Source organism: Mustela putorius, unplaced genomic scaffold (assembly GCF_011764305.1).
Source record: "Mustela putorius furo isolate JIRA1106 unplaced genomic scaffold, ASM1176430v1.1 tig00000831_pilon_pilon_pilon, whole genome shotgun sequence".
NCBI classification, from domain to species: Eukaryota; Metazoa; Chordata; class Mammalia; order Carnivora; family Mustelidae; genus Mustela; species Mustela putorius.
In genome coordinates, this window is record NW_025421490.1 from 1741311 (window position 1) to 1758084 (window position 16774).

General features: G+C 45.2%; 1 protein-coding gene across 1 annotated transcript; it reads left to right on the top strand.

Annotated features, from left to right (window-relative positions):
• Positions 1–294: 294 nt before the first annotated feature.
• Positions 295–13247, top strand: RBM24 (RNA binding motif protein 24). Its single transcript, XM_004761298.2, has 4 exons — positions 295–949; positions 2108–2231; positions 3708–3762; positions 11003–13247. Exons 1-4 carry the CDS (start codon positions 782–784, stop codon positions 11364–11366), a joined length of 711 nt encoding a protein of 236 aa, XP_004761355.2. The 5' UTR covers positions 295–781; the 3' UTR covers positions 11367–13247.
• The last annotated feature ends 3527 nt before the right edge of the window (positions 13248–16774 follow it).

Here is a 16774-nt window from a genome sequence, read left to right on the forward strand (position 1 = left end):
AGGGCCCGAGCCCCGCGGCCCAGCGCCGCGCCGGGAGAGAAGCAGCTGTTCCGAACAGCTGGGGGGCGGCGGCGCCGGGCACCCCAGGTGCGGCCGCGGCCAATCGCAGGCGTCCGGCCCGCCCCCTCCCCAGCCGGGCGCCGACCCCCGGCCCGCGGGGGAAGGGAGCAGGGAGGTGGAGAGCCGTCCTAGCCACTTGTCTTCCAGCTTCCGCGGCGGGAGGGACAGAACCGGAGCCCCAGCGGCGCGGAGTCCCCCACCCCCGGCCCCGCCGCCGCGCCCCCCGCCCGCCCACCTCCGCGCCCGGACGCGCTCACCGCCGACCCTACCCACGCCCCACCCAAGACACCTACCTAATTTCCAAGAAAGAAAAAAAATCTACCTCTAAACGCGCCCGCTTCTCCGCTCGAGGACCACCCTCTCTTTTCGTTTTTGGCCTCCCAGCCGGGTGAGTGGAAACCGCTTGCACATTCTATAGAGCAGGATCCTAACCCAGACGATCCGGAGAATTTGTACCGTGACCGGCAGGGGGGGCGGGAGGAGAGAGAGAAGTCAAGTCTCCGGGGCTGCTGGCGACTTCGGAAGCCGCGCGCCCCGCGCCCTCGGCCGCCCCCGGCCGCTCGCCCCCGCCGCGCCGCCGCCCTCGCCCCCGCGCTCGCCCTTGGCCCCCGGCGGCCGCGAAAGGGTGCGGGAGACGCGGAGCCGGAGGAGGAGGCGCAGCCGCTGCCCGAGCCGCAGCCGCAGCCGCAGCCGGAGCCCGAGCCGCGGAGCGGGCGCGAAGATGCACACGACCCAGAAGGACACGACGTACACCAAGATCTTCGTCGGGGGGCTGCCCTACCACACCACCGACGCCAGCCTGCGCAAGTACTTCGAGGTCTTCGGCGAGATCGAGGAGGCGGTGGTCATCACCGACCGGCAGACGGGCAAGTCCCGGGGCTACGGATTTGTAAGTTGCGCGGCGGGGGGCTGGGGTGGGGTTGGGGAGGGGGAGGTGGGGGCGACAAAGGGCGGCGGGGAGACCGAGGACTGCGGGGGGCGGGGAGGCTCGGGGCGGCGCAGGGCCTCGGGGGTCAGGGTTTGCAGTGGGGGGCTCGGCGTGACAATGTGAGGAACCCCGCGGACGGGGGCGGCGCTGCCCCTTTGCTCCCGGCTGAACTGAAAGTTTGCGCGCGGCGGAGCTGGGGAAGGGAGGGCCGGCTGCTCCCTCGCGGGGTTTCGAGGGGTCCCAGCGCCCTGCGGTGTCGGGGGGACAGGCGGAGCGGGGGTGGAAGGAGAGCACTAACCGCTGCTGGATTTGCGGGTGCGCAGGGCTGGGAGGGAGGGGCCGCAGCCCCTCGGAATCGCACTCCGGGGTGGGAGGCCGGTGGTTAAGCGCGCTGTTGCTTTGTAAAAATGCGTGTTGTCTTCAGGCGTTCTGGCTGGGGCGGGGAGGGGACACCCCAGGAGGTCTAGGGCTCTACTCCTTATGCCATCTCCCCACTTTTTTTTTTTTTTTAATTGCAAAGATGGATTCTTTAAAAAAGATGATCCTCTGGCTCTTTGCTGAACTGAAAGAGAGCATATTAAGCCTCCTGGGGATTTAAGCGTGCAAATTCAGCTGCCGGAGAGCCGGGAGCTCCAGAGTAGGACAATAGCTATTGTCGTTAGGGAGTGCTTGCTGGTGGTTGGGAGCACGGGGCGGATGTGAGGCTGGACTTTTCTTTAAAGCAAACGGTGCCTCTTAGGCTGGGTAGGGACCTGGGGGGTGGGAGGCGGTCGGGGGCGGGAGGATCTAGAGTTCCAAGACGGAATTCAGGCTTCCGACTCCCTGCTAGGCCCTACTAGCGCCCTGAAGACTTTTGAAGTATGGGGAGGGGGTTGTTTCTTTCTTCCTCTCTGGGTTTTTTCTTTTCTTTTCTTTTCTTTTTTTTTGGTGGGGGATCCAGGAGTAAGTTCCAGGAAAAAAAAAAAAAAAACAAGGAAGAAAGAAAAGGAAAGAGGAAAAGTTTAAGAACCCCCTTAGTTTTCTCGTGAATGACTTCTCCAGGGTGATTCTTGGGTTTCCTTCGGGGGGGTTGACTTAGAGCTTTGTACGTATGTCTGTGTGTGTGTGTATGTTGCTAAGGTCACCATGGCTGACCGAGCTGCTGCTGAGAGAGCCTGCAAGGACCCGAACCCCATCATTGATGGCAGGAAAGCCAATGTGAATCTGGCATACTTGGGCGCAAAACCAAGGATCATGCAACCAGGTGAGAAATGTTCCTCCTACCCACCCACCCCCCAACTTGAGACCCCTCCCCCCACATCCCAGCTTCTGAATAGAAGGAATCCCTGATTCAGAAGACACTGTAGATGTTTAGTAAAGTTGAACCAGGCTGGTTATTCTAACCAACACATTAAATGAGCGTTGTCACCGGCTCTTGCAGGACTTGAAATGTACCTATGTGCAAAAGTAGATCTTGGGGGTCTGGACAGTTTGTACCCACCCAGACTTAGGCTTGACTCATCTGTTTCAGGTATGACATACAGTCACAGTCTACTCTTTTATTGTCCAGTTTTTAGCCACTTGTAGATCATTCACATGTGGATTATGTGGGCTCAATGTGTCACCTCCCACTGGTTATACTTCCCTACATACTGTTGTCTCTCTTTCTACCACCATGGCCCTGTCCTCAGAGCGGCAATCCAACTTGAGCTCTGACCAGGAGAAGCCTGGGGGTAGGGGGTAGGGGGTAGGGGATGGGGTCTGGATGGTAAAGCTTTAATACTAAACCACAGACTACTTAGTAGTTAAAGAAAATGGGGGAGATTTCAGGTATGCCTGGGTCCTCCTGTAACAGATAAAGAAACTGACATGTAGAGATGGGAAATGTTTTACTCCCAAGTAGTCAAAAGGGAAGCAGGCTTTTATCTATGTGAAAATTTGACCTTTTGGATTATTTACAACACTGCCCTTGCCATTAGCACAAATAAGAGTTGACTGTTGAGCAAATGGGAATCTTTTTCTTGGGTGAGCAACTTGGTTTTGTTAAGTTATTTCCCTCTTTACTCAAGGGTTGCCATCTGAAATTTTGGGATGGTTGACACTTCCATCCTAGTAAAATGCATTTACTGGGGAACTCGATTGTCAAGAAAGTGAGCACATATGCCCACATTCATGAACATTAAAACACTTCTGTTAAAAAAAGAAACAAACAGACCAACAACTTGTGTTTGTGTGTGTGCGATCCCAAAAAGGAGACTTTGTTTTTGTGAATTTTTTAATACCATAATCTGTAAAACCCATAATCTTCCAAAGCATTGTCCAGCATGTTCTAAATTACAAAAACTTTTTATAGATCGTGATTCAGAACTGCAGGAATACTTGTGACATGTAACTTCATTATCAAGTCCTGTTGTTCCTGGTTTCATTCCATAAGAATTTTTCCCTGGTCTGATTTTCTAAGGGTCTTCTTGTGGGACTGTCAAACTTTGCAGAATTTTTAGTATCCACCTGTAGCTTATTAAAATTTTTACTTGGGTCCATGATACCATTAGTAAAAAGAACTTTTAAATATATATACATTTGTAATATATATAATATTTTTATATATGATGTTTATAATTATAAGGCCTCAAAAGAATGGTGATCTTCTCTAAGTGAAAGTTGTGATTGCATTTTATATGTAGGAGTAATGCATGCCTAACCATGCACAAATAGAGAATGTGGTATGTTTTATTGCTAGGTTTTGCCTTCGGTGTTCAACAGCTTCATCCAGCCCTCATACAAAGACCTTTTGGGTAAGTCAACTCATCATGCCCTCCTAAGTTTCCATAGGCATCTGTTAACCTGCCTTGTTACATGCAGACAAGATCATCGTGTCACAGAATGTTCCTTGTGATACATATTTATAAACGTTTGTACCTTTTTGATGCTGATAATATAAATATTTTTAGATGAGTCAAGTTTCTGACCAAGTTTGCAGCCTCCAAACCAGACACATTTTGAGCTTATGATTAACAAAACAAAACAAAACAAAACTACCAGGTATGACTTGTGAACGAGACGATTGTGTCCCAGCACCGTGATTACTGTTCAACTTGACTCAATGTTATTTATCTCTTTCTAACCTGACAGGGCTCGTATTCAGTTAAGCTAACTGATCAGAAGGATACGATGTAAGAGGTGGAATAGTTCTGTTTGGAATTAAACTCTGTAACCAGTAGACTCAGACACACAAGCTCAGATGGTGATTAACGATGCATGGATGTGGGTGTTGTTGTTTTATTTTTCACAATAGTCAATAGACCTCCGTGTGCTTTATTTTTATTTATTACAGTAATGAAGTGGTGTTGATAGCTAAACTGTGTGCTTTTTACTTAATTGAAAAGAGCTGTAGTGAAAGTGTTTTCTTTTCCTCGGGGAAGGGGCTCTTTGTGTTTTTGATGTTGGTGGTGGTGTTGAGGAGTGTTGACTTTTGACTTTGCCATGGGAAGCAAAGGGCCTTTTTTTTTTTCCTTGCTTTTAAGCTGTAGCCTGTGACTTCCACTTAACCAAATTTTTGTAGTGAGTGCTAAATGGTGTGATTTCCCTCTGTGAGAATACAGATTTCATTGCTTGCATGTCCTAAGTTTCTGTTTTACTGGGGAGTTTTCTGGGAATGGGGCTCTTTCTTTGGCAATGTGTATCCACTTTTAGGCCTTCTCATTTAAAGATTCAACAAACACTCATCAGATTTCACTGACACTAGCCAGTTTTTGGAGTCGAGTGGTACTAACTTCCACCTTTCAGACCTAACTCAGATGAAAAGGCTGCTCATCTTTTTGTTGCCTTTGGGCTCTGTGATGCCAGCTTTCCTCCTCTGAGTGCCTTTTTTTCCCTTCTGTTTGGACACCGTAAGTGGGTGATCCCTACCACCTAAATTTACTCTGACCCCTTAGAGTCTGTTTGAGCTGCATTCTACCTGAATGACATTGCTAGAACTCCAGTTTTAGAGGTTTCAGCTCCCTTTTTAAATATTCTAATTGTTCAAGAAGTGTTTTTTTTTTTAAAGATTTTATGTATTTATTAGATAGAGAGAAATCACAAGTAGATGGAGAGGCAGGCAGAGAGAGGGGGGAAGCAGGCTCCCTGCTGAGCAGAGAGCCCGATGCGGGACTCGATCCCAGGACCCTGAGATCATGACCTGAGCCGAAGGCAGCGGCTTAACCCACTGAGCCACCCAGGTGCCCCGAGAAGTGTTTTATCCTCAGGTATATTTTCTTCTCTAGCTTAGCACCTAAACATCTGTGTAACCTGAGAAGGTCAGATTCTAGATAGACAGACAGACAGACAGATATCCGCCTGATGTGTCTCCAAGGATAGAGTAATAATCATTTGACTTGGAAGGGTCAAGTTGTTTTCCATGAATACCTTCCTTTTTTTTTTTTTTTTAAGATTTTATATAGTTATTTGACACAGAAAGAGAGATCACAAGTAGGCAGAGAGGCAGACGGGGAGAGAGAGAGGGAAGCAGGCTCCCTGCCGAGTGGGGAGCTCGATGTGGGGCTCCATCCCAGGACCTTGAGATCATGACCTGAGCCGAAGGCAGAGGCTCAACCCACTGAGCCACCCAGGCGCCCCCATGGATACCTTCTTAAAACTCTCCCTTTAACATAGGGGTTCCTCACCTTACCACCAACTCTTACTTTTTTAAACCATGGAAGAGTATTCTGTCCAATATGATTAGAAAGGAGCTTCATATCTCCATAGCTATCTCAGCGCCCTATCCCAGCCACCCTGTGTACTCACAACAAATGGTGGGTTGATGGGTCCATTTACGTCTGTAGATCTCTCCTCGTTGGTCTAGACTATGTGGAAAGTGGGATTGGGGAGGAGAACATACATCCTAACAAGTGGTGATGAACTTAGTCATGATCTCACCATAATCTTGAAACAGTTACACAGCTAAATCGATCAACAGGTATTAGCATGTGTTAATGTTCTGCTGTGCTGAGTAGATGATACAAAATAAAGAGACTGCCAAACTAATACACACCAGTCAAGAACGATTAATTGCTAAGATACTTGGTATTTAGGACAAAAAAAAGAATTCAGAATAGCCAGAAAACAGGTGAATTAATTGGAGAGGTTGGACAAGGCTTCATGGAACTTGAACTAGTCTTGGACCAGTGCTATGTCCTGGATAGGTAAGGAGGGCTAAGGGGTGAGTTGAGCATAAGCGAAGACAGAGAAGAGGAAAGGTTTAGGGCATGGAGACACCAGACTGTTTATTGAGGATATGGAGAGCTCGACATAGAAATTTGGACTGGCTGTCGTAGTCTGCATAGATCGTTGAGAAAGAAAGTATCACGAGGAAAATAAGAATGACGAGAATAAAATGTCCTATGGAAATTTTAAATCAAGCATGCTTTGATAGTAACTTTATTGTTCATCCCTGCTAATCTTAAGCTGTCTTTATAAAGGATGGTGATTATTACTGTTTGCCTAAATTGTTTGAACTTGAAATTCTTATTAGAAATAGATAGCATTCCAGGTGGACCAAGTGAACCTTCTCTTTTCTTTTTTTAAGGGGTTTTTAACACTGCTCTAATTCCCAGAGTCTGTACCTAACAGATCACACCTGGTCATCCTCAATTCTGTTGGAATGCCACACATTCTTATTTTAGGCCTGGAAAGAAGCTTGAGAATTTTTAATCTTACTTGATTGGTTTGAAATTGTAGTAACTGAACTAATTTTTTTCTTTTATGTGGTGCTTCATTGGCCCCCAGATGATTCTGGGCTTTTCAAGAGAAAATCTTCGCTTGAAGGAATTTCTGATGTAACACAGTGGGCAGGTGTATAGATACTGGCGCATTTGCTAAGCAAGGTCTTAGAAATATTTTGTTTGCAAGAAGCATTTTCTCATTGAAACCTTAGAGAGGAAAGACTGTGCATCTGTGAGTAGAAAATTCGAGGCTGGTTTAGATCAGGTTGAAATACCCTTAAATGTTTATTCAGTATACCTTTAAGTGGTCAGGGTTTCTGTGGGGGGGAGGGGTTTGAAGATTTTATTTATTTATTTGAGACAGAGAGAGAGAGAGAGCGAGGGGTGGGGAGGGGCAGAACGGGAGGGGGAAGCAGACTCCTGGCCGAGTGTGGAACCCAATGCAGGGCTTGATCTCAGGACCTGTAGATCATGACCTGAGCTGAAGGCAGAAGCCTAACTGACTGAGCCACCCAGATGCCCCTTAAGTGCTCAGTTTTATGCTAGTTCTGTTAATATTGTACTAGATACTCTACTATTCGCTAAGGGGGCAGGAGGGGCAGTAACATTAAGTGAACCTCTCCTACACGCACGGTACTAGTAAGAGATTTACATAAATCATGTAATTCTCACAATACGTCTTTGACTCAGGCTGTTCTTGTCAGCCTGTGAATGTCCTTTCCAGGGGTGACAAAACAGATACAGAGAGGTTAATTAACTTGCCACAGGGCTAGTAAGGAATAGAGTTTAGTGCTAGGTTCAGAATCATGGTTTCCCTGACCTCAAAAGCCATGTTCTTTCCTCCGTCAAGTTATAGCCAGAAAGACACAATTCCGTTCCCCCCTGTTATCTAGTAAGGAAACTGAGGGCCCCCAGAAGGGTTGTGGCTTCAGACAGGGAGAAGAGACATCAGGTTCGTGGGACCCAAGAAGTCTTCCTGAAAGAGGTAGAAGCTGACCTAGATTTTTAAAGGATGGTGGAAGATAAGGTTCTTTTGCATTGAGTGCCTACTTGATTCATCATTGTGGGCTCCGTGCATAGATAATGTTATTTAATGCACAGCAATTCAGGATTGGAAATACTGGGTTCATGTCACATATGAGAAATGTGAAATCAGAATGTGATCCAAACTCCTGAAGCCTCTGTAGATAGTGAGTGCTAGAGCTAGGTGGATAGGATTTGGATTTTAACAAGTATACATGGAATGAGGATTGGCTTCCCTGGCAGAGGACAGCATGAGCAAAAACCTAAAGATCTGGAAACATGTGGCTTGTCCAGGGAGCGCAGAGGAGTCCAGCTGACCTGGGTTCGAGGAAAGGTGGAAAGGTGCTGGAAGGAATGTTTTGGAGCCAGAAGCATTAAAGGCCTAGTATGCCAGTGGGGCCACAGGTTACTAAACAGGCGAACAAAATGAAGACTTTGCCAGCAGTCTGGTGATCGACTGGAAGAGGAAACCAGTTAGGGTGTCAAAAGTCGCAAAGAGACGTCAGAAAAAAGAAAAGGAAAAAATGTAGTCAGTGTTCTTCGACAGTTGCCCAAGGTATCTGCCTTGTTCCTGTGCTTTTGTAACCTCGAGGTATGCCCAGTGTGTGATTGAGGGAGGGGACACTGCTAGGTATCTCATGGGGGGACAGATTCCCAGATTGACTTCAGGGGCTCCTTAAACTAGTCAGAGACCTCCTAATGCAAGAATGCCTTCTGAGGCAACACCCTAGCCTTTGGTCCTTTCCTGCTTTCCTTCCCAAACCGAGGTATTTTAGGTTGTCCGGGGTCTTCTGGACTCTTCCTTTCCCCGAGCCTCTAACGCTGCTGGGGTTTCCTGTGCCTTCCAATCATATTCCTAACCCTTGCCAGACTTCGTGTAGGGTTCTGATATGCCAGGGAACTCTGCACTCTCATTGGTTGGCATTATCAAATGAAAACTATTAATGTAAAATCAGTGCAGAGACAAGAGTCCTATAAGCAGGCCTCCCTATCTTCCAGTGCATTCCACACACACACACACACACACACACACACACACACACACAGACTTCATCCTGCCTTTTTATAGGCTACACTTTCAGTTACCAGCCTTCATTCAAAGATAACCTGGTAACCATCCCATGGTCCTTAGAACTTTGGGAGTACAGGGGTTAACGTTTCCGTATCAGGGAGATTCATTCTGGCTGGACTTCGCAACTGATAGATGTTTTACTTTGGCCTTATAAAGACATTTTGCCCGCTGGAAACCCTTGTCGCATGACAGGATCAAAAATAGCCCAGCTGCAGCCCCTGCTGTCCATCACCACGTGTAAACTGCCCTGAGTGGAGGCTCTCTTGCCGCGTCTGCACATTGCGGACCCGGTGGCCTCCGGGGACCGGGTTTCATAAAGCCACACCTGTCGCTGTGAGTGAGTCAGTCACCTGACCTAGAGAAAAAAGTCTGGAGTGTGTGTATGACCGTGCGTCTGGTTTCTGACAAGTAGCTAAGAACATCTCTAAGTGTCCTCAGAAACACTTGATGACGTCTTTTCTCCTGGCACTGGGAAAGATCTACAAGTCTAGTAAAATTGAGTGTATTTTTATCATTGGGGTCAAAGTTCACCACCCTCTGTGATAAATTCATCTTTTCCATGGGTGTTGGTTAATAAGGACTTTCTGTGAAACTCTGAAAAGGCAAAGCAAAAATCTGTGTTTTCAGAAATCTGAATGTGAAGTTTTCGGTCTTGAGTTCTTTAAAATTCTTTAAAATAAGGATCGTTACTTGTTGCTTGTACTTCCTGTTAAGCTGGCTTTGCCAACAACCAGATGGCATTAGAGTGTCATATTTTTAGAAATATAGGGGGTTCTGATGGAGATTGCTTTAAAGAAAGATGAAAATAAATCAGATAGTCATGGTAGCGTTTAAAAGGGGCAGTAATGAATCGCAAGAGTGAGAATTGAAATGCATGGTTTTTATTTAAATACCTCTTGTGATTTTTATTTTAACAAAATTAACTTTTAAGTAAGGTCCTTGGAATGTGTCTTGTATGTGATCTCTGAATGTGTAATTTATAAAGGTATTTGATGTTGCTTCTTGAACTTTTACAGGATAATACATAATACAATTGATATGTATTAAAAATCTGTGAGTAGGGCAGATTTAAAACAAACATGCTGATCTGCTTGTTGATTAGGAGGATATAACAAGAGTTAGTATTTGTGCAAAAAAAAAAAATGTTTCCTTACTCATTTTGTTATGTAAACCTTTTAAGTTTATATGAATTTTAGAGCTATTCCTATTCCTACCTTTTCCCTCAACCTCATCATTTCCCCAAAACCCCTTCTGTCTGTCTTGCATAGAGATAAACAAGCTGGCTGACCTTCAGGTGCCTGATAGTCAAACAGGTTTGGTTGACCCTTGTGTCCTTACGAATTTTATGGAGAGAAAGAAAGAAAAGAAAGGCAAAAAGCGTGCTGCACATCTCTTTGGGAATCACTGCCATGAATGTTAATAGCATTTCTGTAGCTTCCCACAACAGCCTCTTGTGATAGAGTGAGCTGCACTACAGTTCGTTTGAGAAGTGTGATTCTGCTGTGTTTACCACACTTGTGAACTTTTAAACTCCTTTTTTTTTTTTTATTTTGTCGCCTGCTTCTTTTATCATCATTATTTTTAATAAGGGTGACTGAGGTTGCAGAGAGATTAATGTGTGCTGAGTCTGCCAAGCAATTTCAAGTAGGGTTGCCATGATAATAAACATACGGATTTTGTGGGAAAATTTATTTCAGTTTTGGGAAATCGGCCAACCCCCTCCCCTCTGCCCCCACCCCTCCCCGAATTGAATGATCACAGATTACCTTTGGAGTCCTCTCCTATCCTATTCATCGCTGAGCATTTTTTTTTTCCTCTTTGCTGCACAGTTTTACGAACTCGCTGCAGAATTTTCCAAAAGCCTCAAAAATCAATTAAGCATGTATCTATCCACCACCTCTCCGGTGCGCAGCCCTCCCGAACCTGCAACCGGTTCGCCAAACTTCTGCTGAACGATCAGCGCCGGTGCTCTTGACCGATCCTAAATCCGACCTCCAGCAGGGAGGGGCACCCCCGTCCCCCCACCATCCCCCCAGTTTCTGTTCGCTCAGTTCCTTTCGGGGCGCCCCGCGAGGCCGGCTACCGCCGGAGCCCTCGGGCGGACCCCCGGGCCGGGAGATATTGTGGCAACCCTATGCTCGTAATAACCACTAAATTTGAGTCTGTCTGATCTCCGGACGCGCCGCGCTGCGGGCGGGAGGCCGGCGGCGCCTGACCCGCGGTCCCGTTCCTCCGCAGGATCCCCGCCCACTACGTGTACCCGCAGGCGTTCGTGCAGCCCGGCGTGGTCATCCCGCACGTGCAGCCCACGGCCGCCGCCGCCTCCACCACCCCGTACATCGACTACACGGGCGCCGCCTACGCCCAGTACTCGGCGGCCGCCGCCGCCGCCGCCGCCGCCGCCGCCTACGACCAGTACCCGTACGCCGCCTCCCCGGCCGCCGCCGGCTACGTCACCGCGGGGGGCTACGGCTACGCCGTGCAGCAGCCAATCACCGCCGCCGCCCCCGGGACGGCCGCCGCCGCCGCCGCGGCCGCCGCCGCCGCCGCCGCCTTCGGCCAGTACCAGCCGCAGCAGCTGCAGACCGACCGCATGCAGTAGCGCGGCCCCGCGAGCGCGAGCGGGGCCGGCTCGTGTCCCCTCCCCGCCCCCCGCCCCCCACCGTTGCCCGGTGTGTCGTAGGTGAGGCGAGGGAACGTCGACCTCACAGCTTTTCAGGAGGGACTAAAAAAAGCAAAAAAAAAAAAAAAAGCAAAAAAAAAAAAAAAAAGCAAAGCTATGCTCTCGTGAAGCAGAATTCTTCTTCTTCTTCTTCTTTTTTTTTATACTCCAGTAGTGTCGTAGATGAGAGAGAGAGGGGAGTGGGCGCCGTTTTGGAAATCGATCCCAAAGAGAGCCTGAGTCGAGGAAAGTGGGAGGAAACCGTGGAACTTCACTTTGAACACGGGGTTTTTATTTTTTGCTCTTTTTATAGTATCAGGGAAGCAAACTGCCTTTTACAAGTTAGGGGATGCTCTTTGAATCTAGTCGAACCAGGGAATACAGAGCGAGCAATATGTAGCTTGAATGACTTTAAAAGCAGATTTAAAACACACACATACATACACACACACACACAATGGTGAAAGCACTGATTGTCATTTTTTTAGCAGTCACTACGGCCTCTAGAACTTTTTCAGGTAAGAAGATCACGTTCTTACTCTCTCAAAAAAAAAAAAAAAATGGGCATCGAACAATCAAGCTGGGAGCGTGGCAGTGGGTGAAGCGGTGGACAGGCACCAAAGCGATTTTCTCATCTCTCCTGCGGATGAGCGGGACTGTGGAGCAAGTGATGTGGAATTAATGGGTGCAGCAGCTGTACAGACAATCAATAACACACACAGTTCTGGAAAGAACACATCACTTGTGCTTGTTTGATGAGCTTGTCACATTCTAATCCCTCTCCCCATCCTGTTTCAATTTTGGGAAACTTGTATCTGCTGGTGTCAGCAGTTCTGATTCTGAACTAGGATCAGGCTTTTACTACAACAGCCTTCTCTTTCTATTGATTGTGTTGACTCGTGGCTTACGATTAAAGGCAGGCAAAGTTTGCAGACTCTAAACCCTTAAGAACTGTCTTAAGGACGTTTATCCCCCCCCCCTCCCTTTTTAAATAATTTTACACTTTTTAGTATCTATTTCAGAGTCATATTTAAAACTATTTATTAGTGAACACAGTACACGAGACAACAAGGTGACTGAGATTACAGTTCTTCAAAGGTTAACGATAATGTGGTTTATACTGTGCCTTAATAGTAATGCTATTTAAGATATTTATTTTTAAGTTTTACTATGCTGCACTCTAAAGAAAGGAACTTTAGATGTGACACTGTAAAATTATGTATTCATCTCATGGCATAAATTATTTAGTAGGTCTAGATGTAGCATATTAAATATTAACCTATCCAACGAAAGATGTTGACTTGGATTTATTTAAATTCATATGTGCACTGTATAAGAGAATACTCTTACATTAACACATTTTAATTTATTTTTGTTTTTAGGTTTTGTTTTTTTTTAAACGAGAGATACTGCTAGTTTCATGCTTCCTTCTCTAAGTTTTGCTCGTGTAGATCTCATTTATTGGTATTTCATTAGCGTGACACTATTCTTACGTAGTTTGTGCAGTTTTAAAATGCTGCTTTACTTTTTTCTTCCGAAACTGCAATATTTGCAATTTTTATTCTTAAACTAAATTGAATACTATTTTACACTGTATTGGATTTTTATACTTGAACAATTTCATACAAGGGAAGACAGGTTAGCATTTTTATGGACTTTCTCCATTATCACTGGATTTACTTTAAGTATTCCCGTACTAGACAGTGTTATGTAACGTAGACATGACTCTCCTGTGCAAATTATTTATTCATTGTGTATATTGCTTTATAACATTTCAGATCTTCTAATCTATTCACTTGTATTAAATATAATTTTTAAAAACTTCTGTTGCATTGATTGTTTCTAATTTTGTCGTAAGGGTAGGACGATTTCTCCTTTTAATGACCATGATTTACATGTAACATTTTGGGTGAGCAGAAAGCCTCCCAGATGCCCTGTTTTTATACCTTTTAAGTAAATTTTATTAACCCAGCATCTTTCTTACATTCAACAAATGATCTAGGTCCTCTTCCAACAGTGAACCCTAAAGGACTATTCATGTCACTGGAAATCGCTTAACTAACGGTCGCTCAGAAGAGTGGGCTGCAGAGGGGGCCAGTCCATCCGAAGCTGGAGTTGGGTAAACTGAGGTTTGGTGTTAGAGTCCACCACTTGCCGGCAATATGAATGGAGTAGGTTGATTTTTGTTATCCAGCTTTGGGGTGAGGTTTTCACTGATTTCTATAATATTGGGACAGTAATCCTGGTCTCACATGGTTATTTAGATATTAAAATACATCAACGACTTGGCCCAAAGCCAAATACGGAGTCAGCTCTTGAAATGATCACTGGTGGTACTCATCATACCCTACAGTAAAAGCTAATCAAAAAGGAAGTCACCTTTTGGAATGTGTTCATTTTTAAATTTTTGTGCACATCGATGTGGCAATCTCTGATAACATGGATTAGAACATCAAGTTCATTTTGATGACAAAATTCATTTGACTGATTGTCAAATTCATATTGATTGTCTTAAAGTGTATATGTTACGTTAATTACAGAATGGATTGTTAGTCGGTCCCTTAGTCTTAGCATTTACCAAACCTGTGATACAATGTCTTTTATTGAACTCCATCCCTTTGCGAAAATTAGGAGCAGCAGAAAGTTGTGATAACAGACTCTATCATGCTTTCTTCTTTATGATGACCAGTAGTACCCTATTTAGAGCCATCTTAATCTCAAATGCTAATTGTCTCTAATTTTCCAAAGAAAAATAAAGACCAACTTATTCCCAGGCAGGAGTATTACACAACTTCAAGGTACTGTCTTGGGATGTGCAAAATAATTTCTAAGCTACTTAATTCAGTCAGTGCATCACGGGTTGTTTTACTCCAAAAGATACATTCTACCTTTAATTTTTCAGATTTGTGAAAGGTCACTTTTGACCTCAATAAGCCATATATTGATTGCTGAATTCTAGAATGAAACTTTAATATATCAGTGAAGAATAGGTCAGAGGGTTCTGGGAAAAGTTTGTCAAAAATAGCCACACTCAGGGAAATGGAAAACCCACCTACCCTTGGCTGTACCTTTCCTGGGGATATTTCTGATCTATGCTAACATCAATATTAGCAATAGGAAAGAGGGCAAGATTTTTACTTTCTAATACTAGGCTATATATCTATAAATAAGTAAAAGTTCTTAATATCTAATTAAAAGGGGAGTGTAACCACGGCCTAATGTCCACAGTGGTCAGGCAGGCCGGTTGTATTTGAGGAGGTACAGAAACCAATGGATCTGAAAAGCAAAGAGCCAATTGAGTCCCGGTTCCTCTGCCTACCAGCAGGGTGATCTTGAAGCAGTTCATGCTGGTAAGATGTGAGTCGATAGTGTCCGACACAGTGGCTCTGTCTACCTCTCACCTTGTTGATTAAATGAATGAATTATATGAGAACATTCTAAAAATTCTGAACTATTAGGCAAATGGAAATTCTAGCGAGGGAATATATACCATATTAATTTGGAAGCTGGTCCTTTGTCATTTTCTCATATGGAGTGACCCTTCCAAAGGAGGACAAAACCGTATCTCAGGATGTTATCTTCATTTGGTCCCAACCAAGTAACAGCTAAAATTGCTGTGCAATAGGAACGGCACAAAAATAACACTGGAAGATGGCAAGATTGCCCAGAGAGGGGAAGGAAGGGGAAAAGAGAAGATTCTGGAATACATTTCTCTCACAGGGGAGTTATATTTAGCTCCTTCCTCACTCCTGTCAAATATTGTTCTTCTTAATTCCCTCTGAGGCTTGAGAACGTTCATTAAGATGACAGCCTGAGGTTTGGAGGGGCAGAGGTGAAGAGGAACCAAAAAATAAATAAATGCATTTTCATGCTTGCTTTTGTCCTCTCTTCTTCAAGAATTCTAGGCTGTTTCCATGGAAATTCTAACTTGTTTTGCTTAAGCACTTTGTACAGAAGAGGTTTCATTTGGGGTACTTGTTCCGAGTTGAGTATCACAAGTTCAATAATGGTTTAAGCCAAGTCTTTTAAATTCCAGGCTTTGAAGCCCCAGTCGTAAATCAAAATGAGAAAAACGTCAGGCAAGACGTGTATAAGCACTTTAGAAATTTTAGATAAGTAATATACATTTATAGCTTTGATAACATAAATTAGTTATGTCTTACTGCACAGTATTTGGTCATTCTTGACCCATAACCAATTTCCAAGGAGAGAAAGTCTATAAAGTCCCCTTTTTTCTAGTTACTCCTTTCCTGAAAGATGGAAGCCATTGCTTTATGTCCACAAGGATCGCACTGAGCTATTAATACCCTGTGAGTTGGAGGGTGTGCTTTCTTTTTCCATTTTGCCACTGTTGGAGATAATTCTGATTGCAGTCCCTACTGCAATCAGAATTTTTCTTTTTTCTCATTTTTCTTTCTTTTTTCTCATTTAATAGCTTAGATAATGTGTTCTTCTCAAAAGGGCAAATACCTGAATCTGACGTCCCAAATGAGTTTGAAATACAAAAATAGTTTTGCCAAGTAGAAAGTGTGTTTTTGCTATATCTTAAAACCGTGTTGCTCTGACAGCCCCAATCAGGTAAGAACTCGTTTGCAAGTCCTCTGACCCCTGCCCCAGATGAGGTGCGAGAAGTACCGTGGGTGACTTTGGAGAGCCTTGGGGTATGCATTTCCATCCTGCACTCACCTGTGTACATCTGATCGCTGGGGAAAAGAGGGATGTGAAGATGTAGAAGAAAAAAATTGAAGAAAAAAGGCACAAAGGTTGAAAGCATCTCTTAACAGCATCCCTGAAAGAGGATGAGATGGTGGAGTGCGAGTCACGTGGGATGGACACGTGAGGCGAGGGCTGACCACGAAAGGGGCCACGTGCGGGGCCACGTGCGGGAGAGAGGGAGAGCTGGCTTGCTGGGCGTCGGGACACTTCATCTGGGGATGGGGACTGGGGGAATCACTTAAAAGACAGTAATTGGGGGCACCTGGGTGGCTCAGTTGGCTACACACCTGACTCTTGATTTAGACTCTTGTCATGATCTCAGGGTCCTGGGATCAAGCCCCAGGTCGGGCTCCACTCTGGGCACGGAGCCTGCTTAAGATTCTCTCTCTCACTCTTCCTCTGCCCCTTCCCACCCCACTTAAACAAAAATAGACAGTGATTGGATATATGGTTTTCTGTTTTCTAGTTAAATCAAAGACATTTAGGACAACAGCTGAGTTTTTTAATTTGGAAAGGTTTAGATATTTTTTAAAAAATAAGAGTATATTCTTTGTAGTGGAAATATTTTAGAAACAGGCAAAAGTGGTGCCCCTGGGAAGATTCGATGGGGCTTCGCCATGGACCTTGCATGT

Bases quoted from the DNA above. Each gene is read 5' to 3' on its own strand.
- RBM24 (XM_004761298.2), top strand. From the start codon at position 782: ATGCACACGACCCAGAAGGACACGACGTACACCAAGATCTTCGTCGGG. The intron at 950-2,107 runs GTAAGTTGCGCG...TATGTTGCTAAG, and splicing joins AGTCCCGGGGCTACGGATTT to GTCACCATGGCTGACCGAGC. The intron at 2,232-3,707 runs GTGAGAAATGTT...TTTTATTGCTAG, and splicing joins ACCAAGGATCATGCAACCAG to GTTTTGCCTTCGGTGTTCAA.